Source organism: Lepidothrix coronata, unplaced genomic scaffold (assembly GCF_001604755.1).
Source record: "Lepidothrix coronata isolate B3197 unplaced genomic scaffold, Lepidothrix_coronata-1.0 Scaffold26, whole genome shotgun sequence".
NCBI classification, from domain to species: domain Eukaryota; kingdom Metazoa; phylum Chordata; class Aves; order Passeriformes; family Pipridae; genus Lepidothrix; species Lepidothrix coronata.
In genome coordinates this window covers 3182307-3203670 of record NW_016690206.1, presented here as the reverse complement: position 1 = coordinate 3203670, position 21364 = coordinate 3182307, and the positions used below count along the sequence as shown (strand labels likewise).

Below are 21364 nucleotides of genomic sequence, written 5' to 3'. Positions count from 1 at the left end.
TGTCAACTTTTTAAAGTATTTACAATACTAGACCTGACTTTGGAAAGCGTATAGGAAAACTGCAATATGCCCATTTAAAGATTCCTCTTTTCCTCTCCCCATCCTCCATCCTTCTTGCTCAAACAGAAATTTATTTTGTATTTCTGTCACACATGCCTAAGGAAGAACAACCTCTTCATCACTCTCCTGTGAAAGTATTTTATCAAATGGTCATGGACCAGCAGTGAGTTCCTAGGACCAAAATGTTTTTGAAGATAAAATGATATCCTAGGAAGAAGTGGAGAAGAAAACACTTAAGGACTAGTCACACTAAATGACATTATAAAAGGGGCCACAACCTTCAAGATACTGTCCAGTCCCTTAAAAAGAATGTTAATTAGAAGTGTGAAAGGTCACAAATTTAGTGGGCTATCAAGAGAGGAGCATGAGGGATTAAAGTTCACAGTAAAAATTCATTCCCCAAAAGAGTAGTGAGAATGGCTTGAAACCTTCAGTTTGAAGTCAGCAAGAGAAACAGAAGAAAAAGAAAGAAAAGGATTTATTTGCAAAATTTTTTTTTAACGTCTACCTTTGTACTCTTCATGTTTGATGGAGTTTCCCATTTCTTTATTTATTGTGGAATGAAAAGAAGTAGTAAGAAAACGTGTATTTTGTAAAGTAAACATACATGTATGTAATGAAAGCAAAGTTTAATAGGTCTAAATATTTAAAGTGTTTCTCGAGGTTTACTTCTGAACTGGGAGAAAACAGAAAAACGTTTATGTAGAAAATCAAATTTCAGAACAATGATAATTTTCAAATTTCTGCCGTAAAGGTTTTGATCCAAGATTCCACATGAGTTCCTTCTGTTCCACATATTGGAAGTGTATGGGAAACATTCACTGTTTGAAAATGTTGTAGGACAGAGGCTTTACTGTTTGACTCTGGCTTATCCCACCAGTCCACTCTCTGTGTTTGATTCCAGCAACAAAGGCAAGGAAAGCCACATTGAAAACCCTAATAATTGAATATTTTACTTCTAATACTTAAAATGGGTGGTAGGGAAGGCAATATGAGGGCACTACAGACAAAAAAGAGAAATATTTTCATAGTTGCATGCCAAGGGGGATATTTATACTAAGTTACATGTGTAACATTTTTTATTATCTGAAATGTGAACTTAAATTAACAAAACCCCTTTTTACATGACTGAATATAATCTTACTGCAGATCTAGTTGATATTGTTAATATATGTTCAAATAACTATTTTTAGAAAGGAAAAAAATGTGCTAGTTCTGTCTTAAACTTTTTGGAATATTCTGATATTGCTTGAATGTGATTTTTTAAAAGTTTATATTTGCACTTCAGTTTTATAATTAGAGGTTCTACTTGATTTGATCCTTCTGCTGAACCCAAAAATAAATTTACATACAAGAATACATTTCGTGGTTAAAATAAACCTGAATGCCAGATTCTCTCAGTTAATTATGAAACCAAGGAGATTGGAAGGAACTTTCCAACAAGATGATGAAAGAAATCATGCTAAGTGTATCCAAAAGATCAAATGAGCCATCCCCATTGCTGTATTGAACAACACAATTGAATAATTTTTGTCTAAAACAGTCAGAACTGTGAGTCTTATATGTGAAGTTAAGCTTTATATTACTTATATAATGGGTATTAAATCAATACTGAATGCTAAATAAATTTGTGAGGTTTTTTTTCCTTTAGGCTATTTACATTAGTTGGTGGAGAGAAAATGATAATGACTTAAAATGAAATGTTCTTCAATTTAGGAGAAATATAAATTATATGTAATGAAATTTTAAAAAAAATTATTATGACATGAAACCAGTTGTTCTAATTTCCTTAATTGTCTTGTATTCAGCCATGTTCTTTATACACTTAGTGAGTTTACAACTAGCACAGAAGTTGTGAATTTTTAATAGAATCTCTTCTAGGAAGGAAAAGGTCAGTATTAACATAAAATCTTCTTTAAGAACTGTGGTGCAAAGGTTTCTTAGTAGAGAACAGGTGTTGCTGCAAAACTAAAATCTACCAAAACAGTCAAGTTAAAAGATTCTTCGAGCTAAGTTAGGAAGCACTGGCAGTCAAACAGTGATGACTGAAAATTAATTTCTTTTGTTGGTGGTAAACATGTTTGTTGCACAGAGAATAATTTCACGTATAATTAATATTTTTGAAAACATCCCATCCTTTTTATTGGTTCTGAAAGAAAATGCTTTCTTCTTCCATTTCAGCTTCATTCTGACCAGGATAAGGGAGATGGATCCCTCAAATACATTTTGTCAGGAGATGGGGCTGGTACTCTTTTTATAATTGATGAGAAAACAGGTGACATTCATGCTACTCGGAGAATTGACAGGGAAGAGAAAGCCTTTTACACCCTGCGTGCCCAAGCTATCAATAGAAGAACTCTGAGACCAGTGGAACCTGAATCTGAGTTTGTCATCAAGATCCATGACATCAATGACAATGAACCAACATTTCCAGAAGAAATTTACACTGCAAGTGTTCCTGAAATGTCAGTAGTAGGTGAGTGCTTTATACTGAGACACATATACTGTCCTATGTTACTCAACAAATTGTTTCCCCATCCTCTGAAAAGTCAGTCATTTGTGGAATTCTACCTGATGAGTTAAGTATTTTCCATTTTGATTTGTTTATTCAATTCCTGGAATTGCATCCAGAAACAGATTTTTATGATCTGAGATCTATTTCTACTTGGAATATTCAAATTATTAGCTTACAGTGCTTTGGAATATAAATATAAATAGAAAGTAGGTAATGGTGAATCATCCTCCTCCTTAAGACCTGTTGATGACTAAATTAGCCTTTTGAAAGCTCAATAAATTTTTTTCTTTAATTTTCACTGGAGGTTGCCAGTGGTAATAAGCACTGAATGGAGAGCTGTCTTCACTTTCACTCTCCCTGAGGCTGAGGAAAATTATATATTGACTCATGTTGTTGATGCACCGTCTGAACGTAGACACCCTCTTTACTCTCTTTTCTTTCAGTTTTTTTACCCTATAGACAAACCATCTTGCGCTTTCCTTTCCTCCTTAACTCCATTCGTGAATGGCAGCTTCAAGAATCTTTAACAGTTGTTTAATTTTTCTTCTGTTTACAATGTATATGCAGTTCCTATCTTAAACTGTGGCCGGGATCATGCCAGCTTGTAAAATTTATAAACAATAACACTTTGGAATATGAGTGTTATTAATTAATGCATAAAATTCTTTAGGAGTAATTTTGAAAAACTTAAAAATAAATTAAGTCTCTTTTAAAAATTAGTATTATTTTTTCATCGTATTGCACTGTAGCTGTAATAATATTGAATTCTGAATATTCAGAAAACAAACAATAAATTTATTTTTTGGCTATTATTACCATTTTAATTACTACCACTGCCTGAACTAGATCAAACAGTGTTTTGAGATGCTTTACATATACAGGTATTGAAGATTTAGTACTTACTTTCTGGGCTTTGGAAAATCTTAAAAGAGGAAGAAAATACATAATTATTGAAAGATAATGGTTTCAAGAAAGTTGTACAGCAATATGTGGAAGCATAATACTAATAGTTTTCTATGCCTAATAAGATATTTCAATCTGTTTTTAGTTTTTGATTGAATAATTTCTAATAGTTCCAACATTTAGCAAGCAGTTTTTATTATAAAGGAAAATAAATTAAAAAAAGAAAGAGAAAGTAATCTGACAGATGATTGCATAAGGTTGTACTGAAATCTCATCAAACTTGTTCTCATAAAGAAGACAGTTGATAAGTCTCCTATGTTCATCGTTTCAAGATCTAACAAAATGTAATACCAATTTACTAATTTACTAGTCAATTCTCTAAATTTCCATAAAATAAATAGCTTTAGGCAAAGTATCTTGAAAGAACAGTATTGCACTTTCTAGAGAAGCATACAGCAAGATTACAGTAGGGTTGAAAAAACATGTCTCAGGATATCCATTTTGTTCCTCGTGTTCTTTCTATAAATTCCAGGAGGCATTGTTTAAAATGTGATTGGAAAAATCTGTGAACTTGATTTATTGTTTTTATTAAATATTTTGCTGTTATATAATATTCTTTTGATTCCTAATTTTTTCAGTCTGAATTCCATAAATATAATCTTTTTCTTTAAATGTTTTCAAATATTCAAGGCATTATTTCAATGATTATAAAATATTCAGGCTGTAAGGTTCCACTGTAGCTTTACATCTACATAGATCATACAGATTTTGAAACTACAAATTTTGCTGCATCACAACAACAACAACAACAAAAGAGATAAGATGATACGAGAAATATCCAAAAAACACCAATGGCTGAAAAAAAAACCCTACAAAAAAAGCTTGGGTACATTTAGTGTTAACCCTGTATCTTTCACAAATAGTTGTGCTGAAATAAGTAGACTTTTTCTGTCGATAGAATTACCATAATTTAGAGAATTGTAACTCAGTTAAAATATTATCATTTTTCCAGATTTTAAAAATGTGCTCATTCAGCTGCTAGACTGACTGACTGCCTACCTTATAGGTAGAATTTATTTTTGCTTTATGGCTTATCCCTAGAGGTGTATATCCATCTGTGGTCCATGAGGGGATGACATGTTTTTATAAAGTATTAATCAAATTTGATTAATTTCCTCATAACACTAGTTTAATTTTCCAACTTAAAAAACCCTACTCCGAAACCTCAAAACTAAAGACTGAATGGAGAAGGGGAGAAATGTTCTGCAAGAATAAGATGCATAAAACTTCTGAGACAAATATAATTAACCAAAAATTGCAAAGTCAATATGTAAAAAATCTTCATGTATTTGTATAATAATAGTATATTATCACACAAATTACAAAATCCTTTTAAATCAGTATTTTTTCTGACATCACACAATTCAAGCATTTTTAGTAGAGAAAATTTACATGAAAAATTTATGAAAAAAGAAATTACTATATTTGTTACGACAACTGGACCTCCCTGTCAGAAGAAAAATAAGAAATTCCTGCGTTGCTCTATTCGCTCTCTCATTATTTTTATTTTTTTAGTTATAATAGTGCAAGTAGCCCTTTACTAGTCCATTCCTGTTTGTCATGGGCTAAGAAAGTGTCAGACTTGTTGATGTAAGGAATGCAGAGAGAAATTGAAGTCTTGGATGTAATTATACTGTTGCATTGAATGTCTCCTGTAGTAATCACCTCTGTGAGAATATAGAAACATTTAACTTTTCCATATCTCATCCAGCATAGTCAACATAATATGGCATTACTATGGTGGGAGTCTGAGCAAGAGTTAGATTACTGGAAATACACCCTACCTTGCCTGGGACAGAGACAGCTCTGTCTGTGAGGTAGACAGAACACGATGGGAAGGATTCCCTACCCTCAGACTGTTCCAATTCACTGAATGTTGGGACTTAAGGGATAGGGGGGAACGGTGACCAGTTCCTGCCCAGTCCCACAGGCATGTCTCTTCTGTGACTACCCCACATTCTTAGGTGCCCTTGCATAATAGGCAGGGGCAGATGCTGATCTTCCCGCTCTGCTGATTTGCAATAGGACACAAGGAAATGGAATGAAATTTGAGCTTCAAGGGAAGCTCAGACTGGACGTTAGGAAAAGGTTCTTCACTGAGAGATTGGTCAGTCACTGGAACAGGCTCCCCAGGAAAGTGTCAGAGTTCAAAGAGTATCTTGAATGCTTCTCTTAGTCCGTGATTTAGTTTTAGTTAGTCCTGCAAAAAGCAGGAAGTTGGACTTGATGATCCTTATGGGTCCTTTCCAATTCAGTATACTACGACAGAATTATTCACTAAAAATACATCTAAATGTTTATAGAATGTCTTGCACTACTGCTACTGTCTGTACCTCCAAGTTCAATAGTTTACTATCAGCCACTTTATCAGGTGTGAAGGTTGGACCCCTAGACAGGCACATAAACATACCCAAACAGTGGTTTTTTTAAATTTTTATTTATTTAAATCAACTTTATAGAGAAAGGTCATTTTATATATAAGAGTATTGGTGAGTGGTAATAATAAAATGGGGCAGATAGCAAATGAAAAGGCATGGCTCTTTCACTACCAAAGATGATACAGGACCTGCTACAGGTAACATTGGTCAGATGTCTTGCCTTTTACTGGGGGAGGCAAGGCTGGAACAGTGCTTTTTTTCCATTGGTTCCAATTCCTGTAGATGTTGTCATAATCTTTTATATGTATTTTCACCACATAAATGATGTTTTATAGATGATAAATATGGGTGCTTTTTTTCTTTGTTGTACTTCAAGTACCGGTCAGTCTGTAATATGATTAGTAACTTACAGCTTGTATTTGTTCCTTGTATTTATGTTATTCTGAGACTGTATTCTCAAAACCTCTGCTATCTGGTGCCTGCCCTCTCAATCCCAGTACTGAATATCACTGTTGTAAATGGGCTTAATCTTATCTGTACTTTAAGAAGTGTCAAAAAGTCAACTATTCTGCAGTTTTGCCACGTTTTTGTCAATTTATCTACATCTGTACTGCAACCATGGTGATGAGATGTTCATATGAACTCTGTATGCACTCATCCGAATAGAAGAAGATAAAAATGGTATCCTATCACATTAAGAAAAGAAAGAAGTGCACAAGTAGCAAAAACTTCAAATAATTGAGATCTGTGCACCCTTGCTGTACAGGGTTTGCTCCATCCTAAAACACCCTCTACTATGAGGTACTACAAAGATGGCTAGAAAGCAAGAAACAGACTATTAAATCTTTATCTACTACATCTACCCCCATCCATAGGGTATCAAATCATGTTGTAGCCAGACACCAGACTTTTTCAGACAAAAGACAGTAGTTTTGATTTTTAACTCAGATGTGGTATTAACCAGAGGGATACCTGAGCATGTAGCTGTTTCTATTATCAAGTAGAGTGTATTGACAAAGGCCCACAAATTCTTTGTTGTCCTGCTCATCTTTCTTCTGCTGCTCATTAAACGTAGGAAAGGCAGACATAAATGGGCCAACTTCAGGATCTTGCAGCTCGGTGAATATCCTAGAAGATGACTTGTTCTCCTGAAGTCTTTTTCCTGATTACTGGATATTTAATCTTTTCATTTTTTACTTTTCTTACTTTTAAAGCTTATGACTCAGAATATTCTTATGGTTTTGATGACAATCTTCTGCTCTGTCCATCATATTTGTCCCATATCTCTATCTGCTCATTAGATGGTTTCTTTTCAGAACTGCACATGAGTTTATTTTCCTCTATATGGATTTTTCCATGGATTTTGCCTACTAATATATTTATAAAAACTTTCAGAACTTTTGATTTAGACTTTTTTTATTCCCTATATATTCCCTAATCATTCCTTATCCTTATTCCATCTTGTATCTTCGCTTCTAATTTAGGGATATCAATATATGCTTCAGAAGATGTAACCTCCCTCTGAGTTTACCTGTGAAGTACAGGTTGTGTGCCCTACAACTAGCCTGTCATCTCTACCTCTCATTATACTTTTTCTTTCTCCTCAAAAGCAGTTAGAGATACTATTGTTTAACTTTTTACCTAGGCTTCCTATATACTCCCTCATTAGTGCTGTTCACCAATTCCCAATTCTTAGTCCTCTCTGCCATGGCATTTATCTTAAATCATTTCCTTCTGGTTTCCTATTAATGTAGATTTTTTTTTAATATAGAGTTCTCTCACCGAACCCTTTTGCAACTTTTGACTTATAATTCTATATCAATAATGATAGATTTTGAAACCCCAGATTCTTATAATTTTAGATTTTTACAAAGTTCAATTTCACTCTGCACACAAATCCTGCTGCAAGGACATAGGACAAAAAGTTAAAAAAATAGATAAAAAAAAGAAGAAACCCCCCCATCAAGATTAAACATTATTTTTCCTTGAAAGGGACATCTTAAAAGAATTGAAAGGGATTTGTGCACAAACTTACTATTTTCTAAGTTACAAGAGTACCATGTAGTCAAAGAGGTTTCTGACATCAACTTCTCTGAATATGCAGCCCATTCAAGTTTTTTTGTATTCTGCAGCATTAAATAGTTTATTTCAGGGGAGAACATGTCTTATTATTTCCTCTCATTTTCATTAGAAAGAGCAGAAAATTTCTATTAATTGGGCTTGTTATTTGTATGGATAATTTACTATGGAGGGTACTTGCTCTAGGTAAATATCACATAACTCAGTTGGGAGCAAAGAAAAGATAAAATCAAAGTTTAGAATTCAGCTCTACAATGGTTATTTTGTGCATTCCTTTTCCTAAGTAATTATCTTCAGTGATTTTTATTAACATATATGCATCATAAATGCGCTCTGAGGTCGAAGTCATTAATACTTATGTGGTGTTTGAAGATACTTGCACCGAACATATTAAAAAGGGCCAAATATATTAATTAATATTATAGTCCTAGACCCTAGGGAGATTCAAACATTATAATTAAACTCATGTTAAAATATGCCTTCTGAGAACTACAATAATCTGACAGAAGACTGTTTCTTTCTGGGCCAGGTTTACCACTGTATAATTCTCATTTATGGTATAGTAAAATTTGCAATTATGCAAGGAGAAAAGAACAGAATTCATTGGTGTTATTAATAACATAGATGGTGCCATACTCACAGGTCTATAGAATGGCTTGAGTTGGAAGGGACCTTAAAGATCATCTAGTTACAACTGCCCCTGCCGTGGGCAGGGATGCAGGGTTGCACAGAGCCCCACATAATCTGGCCTTGAACGCTTCCATGGATGGGTCACCACAACTTCTCTGGGCAACTAGTTCCAATGTCTCACCCCCCTGACAGTAATGAATTTCTTCTTAATATCCAAACTAAATCTACTCTCTGTCAGTTTGAAACCATTCCCCCTAGACCTATCACTATATGCCGTTGTAAAAAGTCCATCTCCAGCTCTCCAGTATATTATCACTGTGTCATTCATGTCCTCCTATAGAGTTCAGATTAGGATCTGAGGGTCAAAGACCGACTTCATCAGAAGCAACTTGTGTCTACATAAAAGATAGACCAAGGCCCACACCAAGCAGTGCTCACTGACACCCATAATGTAGTTTTTAAAGCTTGGCATAATTGATCATCTTCAATGCCTTTGCATTATTGGTCCAGGTTTCAGGTCAGTACAATGTATTTATATTCTTGAGCACCAGTAATCTTCAGTGTACTGAATCAAAGCAAAACCAGCTAGTGGTTTGACAGCTGATGTGCACAATGTAACTGATATATGGGTAATACTACTCCTGGTTGCTTCTTGGAATGGTTTCTGTCAGGTTTTTCATAGGAATCACTGATTCCTCTGTGAAAGCCTAGAAAGCATGTCTCTTTTCTACTTTTGAGCAAGAGCAAAGATCAAAATGGTGAGTTCTGTACCCTGAATGGCACATGGCAATGTAGTGGTGCTCTTGCACTTGCCCTGCCATGTACCTAACTCATGGCCTGTAAAAGCCAAAGAACTGAGGTAACATTAAAAGGTACAGATCATCCTTACTGCTTCTGGGTAAGGGGTGTACATTGTCCTGAGCATATCCCTCCAAGTAAATTGCACTGTGTGATAGTGATAAAAGTACAAGCCTCTTCCCACAGATTGTAAAGGAAACAGTTTCAAATCTACAGTTTTCAGAAGTGTCTGACAGATTTTATTGGATGTATATATGCTGCCATGCTCGTTGCAGCTACAGAGAAGAATAGATGACACACTTTGTTCTGTTTCGTGTATGTGTATTAAAATAGTATTAATGTTCATTGTGACACTCATAACTAAGGCATCAATAACTATTTTATACATACATCTTATTACATTTCGAATGGAACTATTATATTTTAGAGCTATGAAACCTGTTCTTTAGTTTTCTTCCAAATTATCCTTCAAAGTTGATTCTCCATGTTTTTTTAAACTAACATGAAATAAAAATCTCATACAATTGGCCTATTCATGAATACTTCTAGTTTGAACATATGAAGGAAATGTGAAAATCGGAAACAAGAAATGGTACAGTTACATGTATCAGAGACAAAATATTGCCTTTCATGGGTTTGCAGTGTAGACATTTCTGATTAATGCCTTGTGCTGTTGGGACAGCCTTGATTATAACTGTTCTGTTTTTATGAATATAAAATGGAGGAGTTGTAAACTTTACTTGGATAATCCTATGTTGGTCAATGTACTTGGTGGTTTGATATTTTTTTGCCTTTCTTCTTAAGCTTGAAGCACTTCAGGTACTGGACATGATTTCTCTTATCTTTCTTTTACACATCTTTGCTATTTCAAAGAAAATATTCTTTAGGAGCAAGTATACATTCTAGCACTGCAGATTACTATATAGTAGGATGGTACAAAAATACATTTCAGAATCAAGGCAACAATCCTCAGAACTTAAATATATTCAACAAAAATGCCTCAGTATCTTTTAATGGAACAGTTATATAGACATATATCTACAAATGGAGTGCAGTGTAGCTGAAGGTATATATATTCACGTGCGTGAATCATAAAGAGACAAAGCTTTTAGGACAGATCTATCACCCCTACATTCTTATCCTTAAAAGTTATTCAGATTTTCATGTTCAACCATAGTCTAGACATTCACTAGACATTCATTAACACAGTAAAAACTACTCATAACTTTTATCTTATTTTCATTATAACTCTGTAGGAATTTTTATATTTTCTTTGTTTTATTTTGCGTTTGGGACTTTGCTTTCTTAAATCTGTGATTCATTCAATTTTAATATGGAATAATATAACCAGGAATCTGCCTATTTTGCCTTGTTTATAAAATGCAAGTTGGTTTTGGGACTCACTCAAACAAGTATTTCTGTTCTCTAGCAGTTGAAAACTGAACATTTCTGAGAACTTATCGGTGTTTCAGCAGTTAGGTACATGCTCGTTCCCTTGATATTGGTGCCATAATTGAACAATTTACACATAAAAAGCAGATCATGTCATGAAATTCCAAATAAATGGAGGTAGTTTAGCATTTGCTTCTACTTGCCATTCTATATATATTAGAATAAATATGTAGCATAGTCAAGCTATGAAAGAGAATAAGTAGCTGTGACAAGGGCCTCAGATTTACGGATGCTTTATTTTGTAACATTTGGAAGTATTTGGTGGGGAAAAGAATTTTGAAAGAATTGCAATAAAAAGGGAAATAAGTTTTGAAGTCTTCTGATCATCAGATTAGCCCATGGCTAACCAGTCACATGTGTGTGATGATTTTTTTCCTTTTTTTTTTTTGTTGTTTCCTATATTTTTAATTTTCTGTAGTCTAAATATTCAGCAGATTTCAAAGTTCATATGGTAACATTTCTTCTGGTAGTATCTATCTGTAGTAACACTTGGAAAGCAAGGAGAATTGATGACTTGTTTTTCTCAAGTTCCAATGACCTATTTAATCATCTTTTTCTGTCATGTTCCTGCATATGTAATTTCATATCATCTTGGCATCATTAAACATAACAAAACAAAACAAACAAAAAAAAAATCCAAAAAACCCACCAACCACCCCAAACCTGGAAAAATTAGTGTAATAAACCCAAATGTCTTCTGAAGAATGTGATTACATTGAATTATTGTAACTTGGTAAGAATTCATCTCAATCATAGCTACTGTTTACATTTGCTAATTAAATACTAATTACACTTATGGAATTAGGGAAGTATAGATTAAATTTGTGTAGGAGACCCTGAAATAAGGAAGAATGTACCTGGAGTTGGCTATAAGATTACAAATATATTTGGAAAATCCAGTTGACATAGCTGAAATTCTCTTTGGTGTCTGTTGGAACGGAAATTGATGCTCTTAGACCTCCACCTAGTGCCATCTGAAACTAATTTGACTTTGAATCTTTAAGGTACTTCTGTGGTCCAAGTTACAGCAACTGATGCCGATGACCCTTCATACGGAAACAGTGCCAGAATAATTTACAGCATACTTCAAGGACAGCCATATTTCTCTGTGGAACCAGAAACAGGTCAGGAAAATTTTCATTATTTTTATTTACCATAAACTTTAAACTTTTTCTTTCATTCAAAAGATCTCAGGTCATATAAAAAATAACTCATTATTATTTCTTGGGTTTTTTTTTCATGAGATATAATTTTTGTAGCACATATAAAAACTCTGAGTTATTGCAGCTGACACTATGAAGTATAAGTAATTTTTACAGCGATATTATTGATAGTGTAAAAACTAAGTAACAGCATTTCTGATATAGGCAGAAAATGTTATTTTTTTCTTAATGGTTCTACTTGGATTAATAAGAGATCTTCTTTCTACTCATAAACCTTGTGCATAAATATATTGAGTAATTTTTAGCATGAAACTGGAAAGGGAGCTGTGATGTAGAACTAAGACTTCAGCCAAGAGATAGCTTGTACGAAAAGACTATTATAAAACTTATGGATGGAAATTTGTACTTTGAAACATTAAATGAACATTTTAGAGGCAGATTTCAAGACTAGTTAAAAAAAAAAGATGCAGCAGATTGCTGAACATAAAACATAAAGATATTACTAACAATTTTATTTTTTAATTCTTTATTTATTTCAGGCATCATCAGGACTGCTTTGCCCAACATGAACAGAGAGAACAGGGAGCAGTACCAAGTAGTTATCCAGGCAAAGGACATGGGAGGCCAGATGGGTGGATTATCAGGGACCACCACCGTGAACATCACTTTGACCGATGTCAACGACAATCCACCTCGATTCCCCCAGAGTAAGCTGCATTTAACAGTTGCCTTGTACTGTAAGAGTTAAGCAGTCACCATCTGGTTTAATTTAGAGTAAACCTAGATTATGGGGCACACATAAACAAAAGGCTTATGTACTGATTATGATTATTAAAGCAGTATATTAAATGTCACAGCATTTGTTTGTTAGAAAACAGTTACATGGTCAAATATAACTGCAGTAAACCTGGAATACTTCCCAGGAGTATGGGAAGGGGTGGTAGGTGGACTCATAAGAGCATTAGAACAATGTTTTTCTCTTTTCTTACCTATTGCTTAAATCCCACACACTCCCCCACTAGAGAATAAAACATGTAGTAATTCTGGATATGCAGAAATGTTTGAATTGTAGTATCTGCTTAAATATTTAATCATGAAGACTGTGGGAAAAAAAATACTTGAAGGGAATCAAACAGATTTGTACTTTTTCAGCTGCAGAGCTACAAAACTTAATAGAAAATTTCCAAAAGTAAAGTAAAATACATTTAAATTTTTTTGGTAATTTTTTAAGCTTAAGTTTAGTGAAGCTTTTTATAATGCTTTTTACCTTCTGATAATACAGCTATCTAGACTTTGTATACTCAAACTAAAATATAAAAATGTTCTCGGTCTCTATTTAACATAGAAATATTAAACCATGTAACATCAAACTTGTAAAGGTTAAGTATTTTAAATATATTTAAAGCCTTTTGCATTAATTAAAGTTGTAATATTTACAAGATTATTTGGACTTAGGATTTAGAGTATTCTCAGCAGCCATTTTTTCTTCTATGTAACTCTGCTTAATCCAGTAGTTACAGATTCACTCTTTAGGATCAAAATAACAGAATCAACTTCAAATGATGCTCTTCATGGCAGAAATAGAGGACATAACTTTGTTCAATTTAATATTGCAGTTAATATATATGGTTTTAGCTAAGACGTTTATCAGCACGTGATTTTATATACACACTCAAAATAAAAAAAACCTGAACAATCAAGTAATTAGAATTTGTGCATTTCCACAAAGGTCCTATTCTGGACAGAATTTTTTGTTAATTTATCATTTTCTGTATTCTATGTATAACTTTTATATTTATTATTTTCACAATTTTCATTGATATATAGAAGATTATGGTATTTCCATCACTGCATAGGTGAGGCATGCTGTATTGCTCCTCTCTGGACATGTTGAGGAAGATTATTCAAAGAGGTGTCATGTTCAAAGCCTTACAGAAAAGAAAATTTTAACAGTTAAATTTAAGACAGCATATAAGGTTCAAACATGTATATATATTCTTTTCTTTTTCTTGTTTCTTAAACAGTGGGTAAAATTAGAAGTTAAAATGATGGAATCAACTTTCTAGACCATCTTTACTTGATTTATCTGGAAGTCCGAGATCATATTTGAGTCAGACGAGGACTTGATGTAGAATCTCTGCATTTTTCTTTAATGTCAGGTTAAATCAGATGTGTCCTTTGCTTTAAAAAAAAACTTTTAGTCTTACCCCTTATGAGCATTTTTTGTTGTTTTATTTTTCTCTCTATTTTCTCTCTGCTAATTTCTTTGCTAGATATAAATGTATATTTCACTGGTAGTGAAAACTAAAACATTTATAAAAATGACTCACTTTATTAGATATATATAAAAGCAAAAATAGCTATTGACTTTTTAAAAAATCATTATATTTAATCTCAAAATGCAAATAGAGATTATAATGATTCATGATTTTAACAGAGTTTCATGAGACTACTGGAATTGAAACTGATTAAGTTAAATTATTTTTATTCTGTTCCATTAATAAAAATCCAGATGTAATAGGTTCATGAGACAGTAATATTCATATCAGATTTATGAAATACCAGGAAAAGTATTAAAATGCCCATTATGTTTTCACAGGACTCAGCATATTATAGCTATATGTTTCAATAAAATGTTTCAAACTAGCTTAAATGTCTCCCAGAAGAAACTCATATTACAATTGTGGAAAATTCACATAATTCATTTTATCATAGTTTCAAAAAAAAAAAAAAAAAGATGGAGCAAGGGGTCTTCAGAATATTTTTCTCCTCCTAAAGATATGCTGAAAACCATACAGATAGCAGTGGCTCTTCTTTTGAGGAAACATGATAAAATTGACTGTGTTGCAGAAAGGTCCTCAAAGACCTCACATGTTGGATCTCTATTTCAACTGTAATATTTCCCAAGTGTTCTCAGAAGTAAGGAGATAGTGTTGACCAACAATAAAGGGATAAGCGATTTATGGTCTTAGAAGCCTGAGTCTGACTGAAACTCGGTGCAACTAAATTATGGCAGCCCATGTCTCCTGTGAGACTATAGCCTGTAGTACTCTATGAAAATATTTATTTTATACGCTTATTCGAGAGTGAATCAGAAGAAGGGTAAACAAAAAAATAAGGCTGATTTTTCATTCTTTATGACTGACTGAAGTATTTGCAGTCCAAAGTGTGTAGACTGTAATCTTTCAGCTGATTTCCACTCTCCTTAGTATGTGGAAAAGTTTTCCTTTCCTTGATCCTCCCATTTCTTTTCCTGACAGACAAATGAAAAAACATCACCCACTGAAGTAAATGCAAACAGTAAACTACTTTTCCATAGAAGAGAGAAATAAGGTTGACGGCAGAGTTTTGCAAGCGTAATTCTAGTTCAGTGTAATGTGTTCTGAGAAAGTGTATAAAGCTTCACTGCACCCCATACTTAGTCAATGCATAAATGTCTCCAGTGACATAAATAATAAAATGAAGCGTCTCATACTATGGTGGAGATTTCTATAAATGGATAGGTTAGATTAAAAATTATCTTTCATATTATAAATTTCTGGTTATTTTCACTCTCTGTTTCCACTACCTTATTAGCAATTCAAGATATGAGCTCTTACCACTTTGTAGACTAAATTAATGACTTGGGTATTGCACTGGGAGTCAAAGTAATGTCCACAAGGCATAGCTTAGGGGTGTAGTTTTAAGCACTCCAGAAAAAAAATGTGGAGAATAGTTCGCACTCCATAAAAATAATTATAGTGTATGAATATTAACTGGAAAAAAAACAAACCACAGTCTTTCACTATAGTCTCACGTAGTACTGATTAAATATTAATGGGTGTTGAGGCCATTTTTTTAAATCTTTTTTCTTTTTTAACCATTATATAAATGGTTAAAGAGATTCTCTACTAATGTAGCAAAGTATACAGATTTAGGTATTAGATAAAGGTAATAAAAATGTTAGAGCAAATGCAGGATAAATCACTCGATTAAACACCAAAGTGTAACTGAGCAAAAATAAATACATGTAAATAGAACACAAAGTGTACATGGCCATAAAATATTCATTCTACTGCTATATGTCAGTTTCGTATTAAAAGCTGCCTAAATAAATTTATATGAAGAGGTTAAAATTCAATATTTTTCATTCAAAATTTAATTGCAAACTGTGTGAACATATTTATATTTTAATTTTAGGAGGTTTTTTTAGGCTTGTCAAGTGGTAGCATAATAATAGAACAGAAAATTAGCTCTGTAAGTTAGCTCTGTAGAAGCATAAAAAGTCTCAAATGACCTGATGAATAATAGGGTTTTTTCACTGAGTGTCACTCTGTAGCTGACTTGTAATACACCAATACTCTTCACCTGTGTTTTCCTGAAGATATGTTAAAATCATGTCGCCAGTGGCTTTCTAATACAGCCTTGCCACTGCTCTCTCCCCATGATTCCTCTTGACTGCACAAAACTAATAACAACCCTTATGGACTTCTCTGTACTGTTTATTTATGACAATGTATATGTGTCCTGCCTTTTGGGTAGGCTGTTCAGTTTTTTCCTGTTGTAGTTGCTGGCCTTTTCCACTTCCACTTTTATTGTTATTGTCAACTAAACTATATTTCTAACTCACTCAATTTAGTCCCTAAGTAGAACAGCAAATCTTGGAAAACTTAACTAAGGCCATAGAAGAAAATGTTTTTCAATAGAGATTTGATGACTTCACTTTCATCTTTGAAATGACAATCATATCTGCATTAATTTTAAAATCTTTTTTCTGAGTATTCATCATAGTGCATTATGTCCCCCACGTGTTTTTATAACATATGTTCTGACAGATGGGACCAAATATCTCAAATCTTATTTACAGTTTTCACACTAAGCCTAGGACATAGAATACTAAAATATATGGTAAGATGTTTATTTCAATTTACTGCAGCACATCTGAATGATGAGAGTTTTATTCCCATGTGTTTTATCAGCTGTATGACACCAAAATAAAGGGATACAACTGAGCTAAGAAAAGTAGCAAAACCCTAAAATTGCAATGTTCGTAAGCCCATTTAAATATGAATTAATTGCTTTAACAAGTATAGGCACACCTGCTTGTGGATTTTCAAAAGTCTACCCCTGCATTAATATATTACTCAAATTTATTTAGTATGATATCCCACTATCTAATTTTGAAAGCTGAAATGTCAGTCTGTTGCTTAGAATTGACCAGCGAAGTCAAGGAATTTTGTTCTTTGTATTGCTTCCAAAATAAAATAGATGTAAAATGTATCCCAAAGATTAGATATTAAAGGGTAAAAAGTAGAGTGAAAGCTGGCAAGAACACAAAGCAGTCTTTCCACATGATGTTTCAGGAATGAAAGAAAAAGAAGGGCAAGAGAAGTACAGACAGTTGATTCTTTGAGATAGAATAGAGGTCCTTCTCAAGCCTATTTTTCTATGAATTTGTTTTTTCTACAATTTTGTTTGCAGTCTTCTATCTAAAGCTTTCCTTTGCATAGTTTTCTGCCTCAAATTTTGCTCCTCTGCTCGGTATTAAATGGTAAGGTCTCTAGAATAAAAGATACACAAAAATATGTTATCAGCTACTGTGTGACACGATGCTACTTAATGCATGTCTACCGGCTTGTGGGTGTCCTGAGTGGCTCTTTGTCTCTTCGACAGGTACCATCCACCTCCGTGTTCCCGAGTCTTCCCCAGTTGGGACAGCCATTGGCAGCGTTAAAGCCACAGATGCAGACACTGGAAAAAATGCAGAAGTAGAGTACAGAATTATAGATGGCGATGGGACTGACATGTTTGATATTGTGACACAGAAGGACACACAGGAAGGCATCATAACTGTGCGAAAGGTGTCTATTAACAGCATTCACTAAATGATTTTTGTGTTAATATTATATCACAAATACTCATTGCTTAGATCATGAGATGAAGTGCTGACTGCTTAACATCCTCAATCACTGACTGAAAGGGACTATTTCCTTTTAAGGTGAACTGGAAATAAAAGTCGGTAACTATAGCTGAGATACAGCATAGGTGTAAAGCATTGTTGCCAGCAAAGTATGAAAAAAGGGACCAGAGTCACTAATTATCTCTGTGTTTTTAAACGCAGACTTCTTTCATATTCATGAAACCTATTTTGTTCAGCAAGCGATCAGCAGTTCACTCACTACTTGGAGACATAGGTTTTCCTTATCTGTGAGATTCTCATCTCCTTGCGTGACCAGTGTATGCCAGAACACACTCATGAAAGCTGAGTTGCAAGTTCAGGTTCCTGTTTCCAGCATATCAGATGGTTACCACATGAGCAGTGTGTACATAATGATGGTGTTCTTGTGTCAGAGCTAGCTTTAGTTGTGCCCTCTGTCTTGCATTGTCAGGACACTTTCAGATGCTTATCTTCTAAGTGCTTATCTCACAGTTAGAAATGCCGCTCTCCTGCTCCTCAACAAATTCTTTTCCAGAAATCTCTTGGTCCTTGTATTTGGGCTTTTGAGATGTGTTTCTAAAGAGTTCAGGCATCATTTCTATCATAAAGCACTGTTTATACTAGCTCTTCAAACAAATCTCCTTAAGCATAAAATAATGAATTAAACAGTGATATAAAATATATCTCCACATCTCTTGATAATGGCAACCAAGGAAAAGATAAGTTCTGCAAAGATAAGAGAGTGTTACTCTTCAATCTCTCTATTCTTCTGTGTTCATAGTCACTGTAGTAGTTTACCTGGAAAGGATGACCAAACAAAGTTTGGGGTCTACTATTATACTGAACTAATAGAATCTTGAAAAAACAGTCCAGTAGCTGAATCAAGCATAAAAAAAATTGTGTTATAATACAGCAGTTCCAAAAATGTCACTGCGAAATACTGATGAACAAGATCTTGTGATTTTGTCATTAACAGTCTGACAGAATATGCATTTTTCAGGATGCTTTCTCCTATTGATGAATAAGTAGTTTATTGAATACCATAGACAACAACATTAACTAGCAAGGGAGAAGATGAGAATGCTGAGTTCATTGATTTAGTAAAATATTCTGGGATTTTATTATTATTATTTATCCCCGTTGATTGTAATTTCTCTTTTTAGTGGTGAATAACAACAAATAGCTGATGTTCCTTTACTGAGCCCTTAAGTTATTAAGTCTGATTTTAACATCTGCTGTAAAAGAACTTTTCTATACAATTTTTTCTATACAAGTTCTCACAGACAAAATAATTGATTTGCCACAATTTCTTATATTTGGGCAACAGTTTGGTTCATTACTGTTAACGGGTTGGAATACCTGTTTAATCCACAGGTTTCATATTCATGTTTTGCAGTGTAGGTGGAAGAGATGTCCAAATTGGATGTGTATGTTGTAGTAGCAAGTTTACGTATTCATTGTGCACATTCTGGCAAATTAAGCCAGCTAGCTAGAATAAGGCAGGACTAGCATTTTTTCTTTGCTTCTAGGCTTGAAGCCATCATCCCTTAACAGCAGCATGCTGCACTTTATAAACACACCAGTAGTCTCAGATCTAGGTTAAATAGTAACATTGTGTTGCATTTTTCAACCGTATTCAGATATTCTACCATGTGCTCTAACCACTTTTTTAAAACAAATCTGGGGCAGTGAAGAAACTCAGTCTTTCACTGGACTGCATCTTTCTGCTCTTGAATAGTGTATTTAAATGTCTAATCTGTCACTTTGCATCTTTTGTGAACATTAATTAGTATTTAAAAGCAGTTAGGAAGAAAATAAGTCTTCAAACACCCATTTTGATGAATGAAAACCACTAGTTCTATATTTCTCTGAGATTTTGTTAGAGTTAATGAAGTCTTCTTTGTGTCAGAAAGGTAAATTCTCATCTTGCTCATTTCCTCAGAATCATTAATTAGCTAACATTTTTCATCTATGACAGCTAGAAAAATTTGAAGGAATAGAATTCTTTTCTATCCAAAGTGATTTCTAATTATAACCCTGAGCCGTTCCTCCTTCCATTTTAAAAAGGAACTGCTGACAAAAATGTCAACTTTATTTTGCAAAAAACTCTGATGTTGGATTCATTAAATTAAATGAAAAGGAACAAGATTAAGCTCTTACTGTTTCTCTAGATATAGAGAGCTTTGACACACACACATTCCTTAAAAGACATCTGAAACATTCCTGATATTTAAGACCAGCTACATAGGTTTGACAATAAGAATACTCTGGCCATTTTAATTATCCAAGAGTTTACAGTATTTATTGAGAAATATTAGTATTAAGTACCTTGTTCTGAACTGTTACTATTTCCACTCTGTATGTCAAGTATTTTAAATGCTGTGATTTTTTCAAATCCATGTTCTTGTGAAACAGCTGCAAAGTTCCCTAAATAATCGGTTTATTTGCACTGAAAATCTTTTTGTCATTGATGCTGAGATAATTCAACTAATGTTTAGGAAGAGACACTTCCTCTAAAAACCATGGAAATTTCTTACTAGACAAAGTAATTCCTGTGGTGGGGAAAATTTGAATTGTGTTGGTGTTCCCACAATGCAGGGCAGTATCTGATAAGGCTTGAGTCCTCTTCAGTTTCCATTATCAGTCAATATATAAATGTAATTTAATAAGCTTTGTCACAATTTTTATTTTAGCCACTGGATTATGAGACAAGACGACTTTATACTTTGAAAGTAGAAGCTGAGAATACCCATGTGGATCCACGCTTCTATTATCTTGGGCCTTTCAAAGATACAGCTATTGTGAAAATCTCTGTAGAAGATGTAGATGAACCTCCCATTTTCAGCAGATCTTCTTACCTTTTTGAGGTGCATGAAGATATTGAGCTGGGGACAATAATAGGAACGGTAATGGCAAGGGATCCTGATTCAGCCTCAAGTCCAATAAGGTAATATTTCAGATTCTGTAAATCCATTATGTGATAAAGAAATTAAGATAAATAGTAATACAGCTTGAATTTTCATGTACACATTATTCACAGGAATAAGGTGGTAGTGTTTTTTGTTATTTATTAGTGTCCCGTAGATAGACAGAACTGAGAACTATGTTAATCTGTTAACCTCCAAACACATTGGGGAACAGCCATTCACTTACACACAAAGTATGTTATAAACTATATTTAGGGGGAGGGGAGGATATTAGTTTATTTTTCTATAATGCTTAAGCTTTAAGAAAAATGTAAGACAAGGCTTTCCAAGGATATATGCTGTCTGAAATACCAAAAAAAGTACCAAACTTACATTGTGATAAAAGAACCTTATTTACTGACTTTATAGTCAATTGCCACATATTTCTTCATAAGGCCCAGGTGGATTAGAGAGTGAAAATTAATCTTATTTTATCCTATGGC

General features: G+C 33.7%; 1 protein-coding gene across 5 annotated transcripts in view; it reads left to right on the top strand.

Moving 5' to 3' along the window:
- Nucleotides 1–21364, top strand: part of CDH10 (cadherin 10) — a 103644-nt gene that overhangs the window by 66615 nt on the left and 15665 nt on the right. For all 5 annotated transcript variants that reach the window (XM_017809396.1, XM_017809394.1, XM_017809393.1 and 2 more), the window contains exons 3-7: nucleotides 2242–2536; nucleotides 11880–11999; nucleotides 12578–12745; nucleotides 17691–17878; nucleotides 20649–20902. In XM_017809396.1, coding sequence (XP_017664885.1) covers nucleotides 2242–2536; nucleotides 11880–11999; nucleotides 12578–12745; nucleotides 17691–17878; nucleotides 20649–20902 — 1025 coding nt within the window. The remainder of the gene's footprint in view (nucleotides 1–2241; nucleotides 2537–11879; nucleotides 12000–12577; nucleotides 12746–17690; nucleotides 17879–20648; nucleotides 20903–21364) is intronic.